The 10,319-nt window shown below is 34.8% G+C and overlaps 1 protein-coding gene across 1 annotated transcript in view; it reads left to right on the top strand.

Annotated features, from left to right (window-relative positions):
* The first annotated feature begins 4,428 nt into the window (after positions 1-4,428).
* LOC145764357 (protein crumbs-like) overlaps positions 4,429-10,319 on the top strand; it is a 37,795-nt gene continuing 31,904 nt past the window's right edge. Inside the window, exons 1-8 of the mRNA XM_082575973.1 lie at positions 4,429-4,587; positions 4,997-5,126; positions 6,296-6,508; positions 6,777-6,876; positions 6,984-7,085; positions 7,371-7,528; positions 7,746-7,862; positions 8,762-8,872. Coding sequence (XP_082432099.1) covers positions 4,429-4,587; positions 4,997-5,126; positions 6,296-6,508; positions 6,777-6,876; positions 6,984-7,085; positions 7,371-7,528; positions 7,746-7,862; positions 8,762-8,872 — 1,090 coding nt within the window. The remainder of the gene's footprint in view (positions 4,588-4,996; positions 5,127-6,295; positions 6,509-6,776; positions 6,877-6,983; positions 7,086-7,370; positions 7,529-7,745; positions 7,863-8,761; positions 8,873-10,319) is intronic.

Genomic DNA, 10,319 nt, shown 5'->3' with positions numbered 1-10,319 from the left:
TTGCTTATATGGTAGACTGTCTTGGCATCAAGTTCCCTTTACGCTAAGGAAATGATTCTGACAATCTCAGCAAAAAAGAAGGAAGACTTATGATATAGAAGCATTGCAATATGTGGCCTATTGTTACAGTAGTCCCCGCTTATTAAGCCCACTTCGGGACAGGACAGTTTTGGGCTTATTAAGCGGGTGGGAAATTTCTATTACTCCTATACACTATGGTCGACTGAACTCTCACAAAAAGTTATCTTGCTTATCAAGTTATCTTGCTATCAAGTTATTAAGTTAGTTATCAATATCTTGCTATGAGCTAAACGCACCAAGACGTGTTCCCCTTACGACCATCAGCACTCTTGATAACGCACCATGGCCGATCTTCATAGCAACTGTCCATACAAATCTTCAATATATCAGCTAAAGTTATGTAGGCTAATAAAGTTATAGCCTATATATGTTTATTTGTTTTGTAACATTTTTTATTTTTTTATTTTCCCTTTATATCTTAAATTTTTCTGAAGGTGTTGGGACCGTGCCAAATTTTTTTCAACTCAATAACTTACTTCGATCACAAGCACGTTTTAACGTTCGCGTTTTGTCGCTTCTACCTTTTTCTTGACCTTTGCTATGTTGACGTGTATTGTTTTGATATGATGGTCAGAAATAAAAAAACAACTGAACTGAACTGAAGTTGCTGAATCTGTTAACATCTGCTCACAACGGTCAATTTTTTCCTGCTATATGCCATTCATTTTTGCAAAGCATTTTTTGTGAGTTGTGTCAGCAACGAGCCATGTTTCGAGCAACTCAAAGATCATAAAATATTGAAAACTGAGTTGGCAGCGTAATAAAGCATGAAATTGTCAAAATAAAGACAAAAATTAGTAGGCTAAATTGTGATGCCTTTTTACACTATTTCCAGCAAATGTAATAGAAAACTGGGCTTATTAAGTGGAATTTTGCACTTAATAAGCGGGTTTTTTTACTATAGAAATAAATAAGACTACGAGAACTTCTGGACCGCACCAAATTGGTCTTAATAAGCGGATAAGCTTATTAATCCAGGGTTTAATAAGCAGATGCTACTGCATTATTTATTTGCATCAGACAAGAATGTTCATATTCAAATCACAAAAAAAAGGAAGTACAAAAATAAAGGGCATGGCTACACTAATTTACAAACACCTGCAGCTCAAAAGTATTTGAAATGAATTTACATTATGCAAACATTTTTGTTGTATAACATTGATGTTTCATATAGACTTAGCTTGGCTGTACAGTAAAATTGAATTCACAGTAGACTACTCTAGCAGAGCAATCAGTCGTTTAGGAAAAGGGATCCTTTAAGGCAGGGATAATAATAATAATAATAATGTATTCTGGTCCAGTACACATGGTATTACAGAGAAAAACATTAACATAGCTCGCAGATAACAATTGATAAGAAAACATAAATAAATAAAAATAAGAAAATTTTGAAGAGAAAACAAAAATCACAAGGAACAAAAAAGATAAGACACAATCATAAATAGTTTTCGACACGTCGCTTAAATGTCGCAATAGACATACTATTGACTACAGCATATGGTAAATTATTCCAAGTATCGACTACTCTATTGGCAAAGGAAAATTTACGGCAGTTCAGTTGAGCAAACTGTTTATGCAATTTAAAATTATGGCCTCTGGTTGAATTAGAGTTAAAAAGGAAATATTTGGAACATGGTGATACCGAAACATTGTGTACTAATTTAAAAACTTCTGTCAAATCAAAAATTAATCTCCATTTTTCCAACGAGAGAAGGTCTAGTTCAAACAGTCTTTGTTCATAGGTTAGGTTTTTCAGTCCATGAATGCATTTTGTTGCTCGTTGTTGCACCCTCTCTAGCAAATCAATGTCCCGAACAGAATGGGGATTCCAAGCCGCCACTGCAAATTCCAAGTGGGGCCTGATCAACTGTTTATATAATCTTAAAAAGACATGCTTGTCCCTGCTGACCAGTGTTCGTTTTAAAACACCCAGGACCATCTCCGCCTTTTTAACTGCATACGAGACATGGGTGGATGTTTTAAGATCAGTCGTTATCATAACACCCAAGTCTTTTTCACTCTTTTTAGGGGCAATTGGCCTGTCACCTAGAACATACTGATGCTCTAAGTTGCCATGACCAAAGTGCAGAGTGGAGCACTTGTCAACATTAAACTGTAGTTGCCAGGATTCAGACCAGTCCATTAACAATTTCAAGTCCGTTTGTAGCAGGGATGAGGCAAGATCGGGATCATCCCTGCTCAATTCTGTGTAGATTTTCATGTCATCCGCGTATTTCAACAAGGTGCTGTGGCTAATGTAGTCATCAGCGTCATTGACATAGGCAATAAACAGCAGAGGCCCAAGGCAACTTCCCTGAGGCACACCGGATATCATGGGTTTCGGATCACTTTTCTCTCCATCCACCACAACGACTTCACTCCTACCAGAAAGGAAGGAACGTATCCACGAATAAACATTGCCTTTTATACCCAAAGCCGACAGTTTCCTCATTAGTCTTTCGTGTGGAACCGTGTGGATACTTTAATTTGGCCTTGTTTTCATGCATAAGATCACTTTTAGGTTGTACCATCAACTCAGTTTTGTTCAGACATAATACAATAATGAAGTAAAAGCCCTAACAATTTTTTTATTGTAAAGAAATCTGAGGTACCTAACCTAATATTCTGCTAATAAAGGTCTTTCTTTTCTGTAGGTCAAAATATGTCTTTTGTTATTGCTTGTATTCAATATATTAATGTATTCAATATTCAAATTCAAAATATATAGGTATACTGATTGATGATACCATCAGTGATGACGCGGATATTAAAAGACAAGTGTAATCTCTTTATGTCGCTGCCAATCAGCTTAGGTCCAAGTCTGGAAATTGCTTTACCGAAGTTATAAATGTAATGTACGGTACCAATCATATTGTATGCCAATGTATGGTTCTCAGCTATGGTGTAACTAGAAAACTTCTACTTTAAATCGCATACGAGCTGCTTACAACGACTCGTACAGAACTATTCACAATTTGTCGAGATGCGACAGTGCTAGAGTGTATCAGGTACAGAAAAACGTGTTAACATTTGATGCTCTATTAAGAAAAAATTGCTATGCATTTCTAGAACATTGCAAAAGATTAATTAATCCACTTTTGCGTAATGTTATGTCTTCTGATTACTATTTCAACTCTACATTTTATTTTCACTACAACAGTATTTTGTACGTTGTTTGATGTAGCCTGTTTGGTGTTGTGTTAGTCCGATATTTTGTGTGATGACTGTTAAAAATTTGAATTTTATGGACTTTGTGTCTGATTGCAAATAAATAATAATAATATTCAGTAATTTTTGCTTGTTATTTGAAGAAAATCTTTCATAATGATATGGTCAACATTAATAAAATTATCCAATGTTTTGAGTTCAAAGTATTTTTGTTTTCACACTGTTTATTAATTTAGAATCAATTTCTTAAAAATGTGCTAGCTAACATTTGCAGTTCTAATAGTGCAATGTCTACTGTTGTATTTATATATGGATGCTGCATTTACTATATATTTCTGACATATGTTGCTTTTGTGTCTGCTCAACGGACTATTGTTGAAGAACATCATTCAGTTGGTTATTTTAATGGATCATCTTTCCTTCTTAATACTTCGTCTTCATTTCCAATAAATCAAACATCGTTTTATTTCAAAACATGCAAAGAAAATGGAACTATTGTGCATCAGGTACCTAATATTGTATAAAACTTTTAGTACATATATGCCGTTTGTCTGGCTATTGCAAATTTATATATTACCAGTAGCTTATGCTTCTATAGCTGCTTGATAAATGCCTATCTTTGCAAACAAAACAACGACAAGGTCGAAAATATTGGTTCAATGCTTGTAAACGTGATAATGCACTTTACAGATAATTCTCCGTTTAGCTTCCCCTGATGGTGTAGTAATTTTCATGCTACAACACTTCAATTGCAAGTTGAAGTCCCACTCTGTCAATCTCGATAACCAGGCTTGCGCCTTGCATCAGTGGTTTAATGCATTTTTGTGTGGCCTATGTGAAACAAGAAAGATCAAACTTCCAAAGATGCTTTCTCAGTTTGTGGATGAAGATTTCCATAACCAATGACTAAAAATCTACTTTTTCACTAGTTAACTATGTGTGTGTCGTCAATTATCTTAAGATTATAGTCTTACTTTTGTTGTGGCTTATGTAACAAACATATGTCAATATTTTGATCTATTGAGTACGAGTAAGCTATAGTCAGACACTGCATATTAGTTGCAGTAGGCATATAATCTTTTTTTGATGGTTTCTATATTATGAAAGTCATTGTGTGTTCTTTCAAAACCTTGTGAAACTACTACACAGTGCAAAGTATTAAAAGCTTTAAAAGAGACAATGTCTGTTCAGGTTTTGGAAAATATGGGCCAAGTTATGTTTGGACTAAAAGAAGGGCTGTTCATTGCAAACTTTTTCTTTCCCCATGAACAGCGCAATGTTTCAATATTTTCAAGGGACCGATTGGATAATAATAGATGGGTGCATGTCAAGTTAAATGTAAGTTTTCACTTCATCAAAAAGATAAGCAGTTTTATGTAGGCTTTCTTGTCATTCATTGCAATAATAATTTAGTAGTAAAACACTTGTGATTTTTAGATGGAGGTTATATTTTTCCTTTTTTTAGTTTGAACACTTTATTGATATGTTTTATCAAAGTTTTTAAAATACAAAATATTCCAACTACAGTATTTAGAATGGGTAGTTTCGATAATATGTATAAATATTTATTTAATCGAAATCATATATGGATATTATTAGCGAATAACTTCTAGTATGAAGTAGTTTAATAATAATAATTAAGCCAACTGCCAGTGTACTTTGTGAATGATAAGAATGTGTCATAAAACTGAAAATAAAATTGGCATGGTAGTTTATAACTTTACTATAATGTAACCTATTTTGTTAGAGTTCTCCTTTCCAACTTACATTGCATGTGGATGAGGAGAGCACGATTATTGCCAACGTAAGTGCCCACCCGGAATTGGAGAATTGGAATTTGTTCAATTCATCCGATTTAATTATTGGCAGTTTGCAAGGTAAGAAGTAGGTTTCTCAACTTTTTGTGCGGTTTCAACAAAATAACTTTTATGCAATCTTCATAGTAGCCTACAAGAAATTTTTGATTGCCAAAACCGGAACTATTATATCAATATGCTTGAATTATTTAAAGTCCATGGTTAATATTTCACAATTCTTTACGAAATGCTATTCCATATATGTATTATTGCAAACATAGCTATAAAAAATAAAATGCTTTAGCCTACTTAGAAGTATGAAACCAGAAAATGGAGATACTAGTCAGGAATAGATAAAAGAAGGTTAGAAATCCTTCAAAATATTGCCTATTTTCAGAACTTTCTTCTTTTTGACATATTTTTACATTTTGAAGATGATAAAAACGGATTTGTTGGCTGTATGACGATGGAATCCAATATTTTATATGATTTAACCAACCATGATGCCAATATACAGTGGAATATATGTCCTCTTGATAACAAGACATGCGGTATAACCCACAATATTTATCTTTGCTTTGTGTATTAAACGTTGTATTGTGCTAGGCCATGGATAGGTTAATGTGTGTGTTGCAGCAAACTTCTTGAGATTGATTACAGCTCTATTGTTATTTTTAATTTAGCAACTCCATGGTTAGACTAGAATCAAACGAGAATGCACACGTTTATTAGCATGTGAAAAACATAAAATTGTAGGCTATCTATTTAACATTTTGTGGCATTTTTATATTTTTCATACTGATTTGCTAGTTTAATTAGCATAAGCGGGAAATATAACCTATTATAAATTTGACTGTGACAAGCAAATCTGCATGATAGGGCCGTAAGTTACATCTGTGTCTTCTCTTTCCATTTTGCTTCAATGGAGCCTAATATTTCTTCCGAAACATCAGGGTAGGTTAATTGTCTACAACGATTCCTCTATTTCTTTTTATCGTTAGCACCTTCAATTTTAAGTTCCTTTTTGTCAGATCTTTCTTTACGGTATTTTTTCATGTTTTCTATGGTCTTCCTTTTCTCATTTTTTCCATCACTACCTTATTCCAAACTCGCTTGGCTAGAATATGCTCGCAAAACTGTAGAATTTAATGGAAGAAAAATGTAATCAAATTAAACAACAACTAGGCTTACTGAGAAGTTTGGTTTTGCAAATGCTAAGTATTATCAAGTTGCATTGTACCTTTTCAAAGACAACGTGTGCTACAATTCAAACAAAACATGCCACCATGGAAGCTGTATTGATATAAGTCGGACCAATCAAACTGTATGCGAATGCTCTTTTGGATACTATGGAAAAGGCTGCAATTTCTTTGGTACGAACCCTTGCACTAGTTCACCCTGTCTCAATGGAGGTGCATGCGAGAGCGACAATCCATCAAACTTTACATGCTATTGCGTACCAGGTGATTAAACTATAGCACTACTGTCTTACCGGTGTGTTAGCGCTTTTGTTCTTAAAGGAGACTTTTAAGGCTATGCGAAATAAAATAGTTTATGAAAAATGGTAGACCTTGCACCGTGTTCTTCGAATAATTAGCCTACTGGTTACTCAGGTTCAGCCTACGATTGTTAAAATCAAAACTACATCGAACTTTGTTTAACTTCACCAGTCATTTATATTTAATTTCTAAATGTTTTTTTTTTCAACTTTATTAACTTTTTCCTTTTCAGGATTCGATGGAAATAGGTGCGAGCATAAAATAAACCGATGTTTGTCTCAGCCATGCTTGAATAATGGAACCTGCACGAATTTGGCGGAAGGATTATTTGAGTATGTGCAAATAAAATATAAACAGCAACCGTTATTTGTCGAATTAAGCTTTTAAGTGAGCTTGTTTAACCTTCGGATAATTTTTAAATCGATTAATCACCGTCTAGGTGCGCGTGCAATGGTACAGGTTACACGGGAAAGCTATGTAGCGAAGACATAGACGAATGTGTGGATTACTCCTGTCCTGAGCAAGCCACTTGTCTTAACAGGTTTGTGAAACTCTTGTGTTTTTGACCACAAAGTATTTTGTGTTGATGTGCATATGGTGTATTGTGAGCCGAATAGTAAAAATGCCTTCAATCACACCAAATTGACAAAATTCTCCCTTGAATTTGAAATCCGTTTCACTCTCATTTCTGCCGTAACCAGACAAAAGCTTCCAACTTTCGAACTTCGAGAAGTGAAGTCAAAGTGATAAAGTGATAACGAAAAACTTTCTTTTGGTGTTTATCATCTTTTTAAGACAGTATCGTATGTTTTTTCTTTGAATACAGACCCGGAGATTTTCAATGTGTATGTCCTGTCGGATTCCAAGGAGACTTTTGTAACATTTCCATTGATTACTGCTCGCTTCAACCGTGCCAAAATGGTGGCACTTGTCATAATCACCAAGTTGATGATTACATTTGTTTTTGCATGCTTGGTTTCACTGGTATGTTTCTGGTGTCTCAGAGCTTAACTTATTGTCTGTTGCATTTAAACTGCATAGGTTAATCTTCTTAATCAAAACGACTTTTTCATGGACCTGTGTAGAACCTGCAGGTCAATGCAGTTCGCAAAAGTTGATATGTCTTAATTTTTTTTATTCAATTATGTTCTCATCATGTTTTCGTAGCTGCGTTCAGTAACGTATGGCTTTTGTACACCAGGAAAGCACTGTGAGGAAGAAATTGACAGCTGCATTGACAATGAATGTGATCCTCGTTCTGAGGAATGCGTGAGTGAACCTGGAAGGCATTTCTGTGTCTGTAAAAAGGGATTTAGTGGTAGGTATAACCAAGTGTACCTTCTCTGTTACAATATGCAGCGTAATATAATATCTAGCTTAAGTTGTAACTTAAGTTGAAAAAATATTAAAGAACGTTAAGTTAGCGTCTTTTAGATGTTAAAGTCGTTTGAAACTACGAGTGTTTTCACAGAAAAACAATTCTTTGCTGTAAATTGTTTTACTGAAAGGTTTAAAGCCGAAATATATGCACTTCACAGTAACTCAGCAAAACAAAGCAAAAGTTTCAACTATTTTCTGATCAGAAGTGTTTTTTCATCTGGCCTCTTCTATCACACAAGCGCACTTGAAAGCGACATCTCTGTTTGGGAATGGACAGTTTTTGTCTTTTTGATTTTGAAGTGCTTCATCTGAGATTCCCTTGTCACTTATACTGATCTACTGTATATGACAAAGCATAGCTGAACCAGTTAGGAGACAACTAATGGTATTTGATGTTGACTTGACGTACTCAGTAGGCTACACAAAATGGAAGGTTGTGTCGAACTAACACATGATCGATCTATAGAGGTTGTACTGAATTGTGGCAATATATTTTGTTATGTTCAAGTGACTCAAGAAAATGAAGATCTGGACACGTTCTCCTCTAAACCATGCTTTTATTGTTCCATGAGGTCAACTTTATCATTTATGCTTTCCGGCCAATAAGAATGTTTGAATCGAAACGCATGTCTTTGATAGCTCAAATTATTCTTTTTTCTGTTGCTATTTTCCAACTCTAAAATTTATTTTTTTGATTTGATACTGAGGCCAAAAAGGTTGAGAGTAAGAAAGGCTCATCTGGTGACCAAGACTATTGGTCAATAACCAGGTCTGAAATATTTCGTTTGGAAAAGTATATCACGCAGCGGACTTTATTGCCGAGTCAATTTATTTTAGGTGCAAATTGCAAAGAAATTGACGAATGTCTGAGTCAACCTTGCTACAATAATGCGACATGTATTGATGGGATAAATAACTTCTCGTGTTCGTGCCTACCCGGCTATCAAGGTTAGTTTCTATCCTTACAACTTATAAGACAAATTGCCTGTTTTCTCAGCAATTTTTGATAGTTAAGGCTTATTAAAATCTGCAGAAGTTGAATCAATGTAAAAAAACACTGATTTGCTGACTGGGATTTAGGCTACATATTTCAAGAAAGTAGCTGGTGTAATTTGTCCGTTTAGTGGCAATGTGGAGTCATTTATTACACTAGAGGCAACATACCCATCCAACAAAATTCATATTTTTATATTGATTCAGCTTGTAGAGATTTCGAATAATTATGATATTGCTTGTCTATACTGCGCTCTGTCCATCGCAGATATGCGTTACTTTTAGCCCATTGCAAAGCAGTGTACTATCCAGGGTTGTTAAAAAGGATAGTTTGCGTTCAATGAGATCCTACCGTGCCCCCAAATCAAGACACTTCTAAGGACACACCATACCCAAAGATTCGTGGTGGTTTCCTCAAGTTTCAAGACCTCTTGGAAAGTTACGACCCTTGGGTACAGCTCACTTGTAGGAACATGGCTCATGTTGTTTATGTGGAGTTTTTCCCTATAAAAATCTGCAGTGTCAATTGAAATATTGTACAAATAATTTTGGCTTGGAGATTTGTAACAATGTATGACGCGTGCAACATGTTGCATATTTACTTTGTACGCATCATACACTCTCTTCAATAGCTTCACTGGCTAGTGGCTATTTTGTGTCAGGTTGAGGTACTTGATAATTTGGCGTTCTTAATTATTGGTGTAGTGATGCAATATGCCCATGACGATAAACCATTGCATATCTCTGGTTGATGCCTTTTGTAATCAGTGTTCACTGTTCAAGTTTATATTGAAACTTGGACTTTGTCGATTGAGAACTTCCAGTTTTGAACTTGTTTTCTTTGTGCTGCGGTTAAGTACAAAATCAAAGCTGAAAATTCATCAGATTCTAAACGTTGTTTAAGTTTTTCTAAACGTTGTTTAAGATTTGACCTTTTAGAATTCTCAAAAACAAAAGTGACGCAAAAGCAATGATGTTGAATGAAATTGTTTTCCAAGTTCATGATTAAAAATTGTCCCTAACTGTTGTCTAAGTAGATACAATTTTTTAACTTTTTCATGACCGCACGCTGTCAGCATTTTAAATAATTATGAAGTAACCAGTACTGCCACGTTTATCACAAAAAGGCACATTGCAGAATCAACCTGTGTAAAACGTGAAACTACAAGCTTGTAAAATTACAAAATGCTAAACTACACCGCTATTCCATCAAGCGACTGCTTTTTTACGACTTTAGCTAGCGCCATACTTAATTTACCTAAACTATTTCCTCTGCCATGCCAGATTTAAATCAAAGTCATTCTTTATTAAAGTCAGTGGAGCTGACCGACAAAACATCAGACATTTATTTATAAAGCTGGTGATTCCTTTCAACATCTGGTGGCAACGGTTATATGTGAAT

The sequence above is a fragment of the Aplidium turbinatum genome, chromosome 2 (genome assembly GCF_918807975.1).
Source record: "Aplidium turbinatum chromosome 2, kaAplTurb1.1, whole genome shotgun sequence".
Taxonomy (NCBI): domain Eukaryota; kingdom Metazoa; phylum Chordata; class Ascidiacea; order Aplousobranchia; family Polyclinidae; genus Aplidium; species Aplidium turbinatum.
The sequence above is the reverse complement of the archived record's forward strand: the minus strand, read 5'-3'. Positions and strand labels throughout refer to the sequence as shown.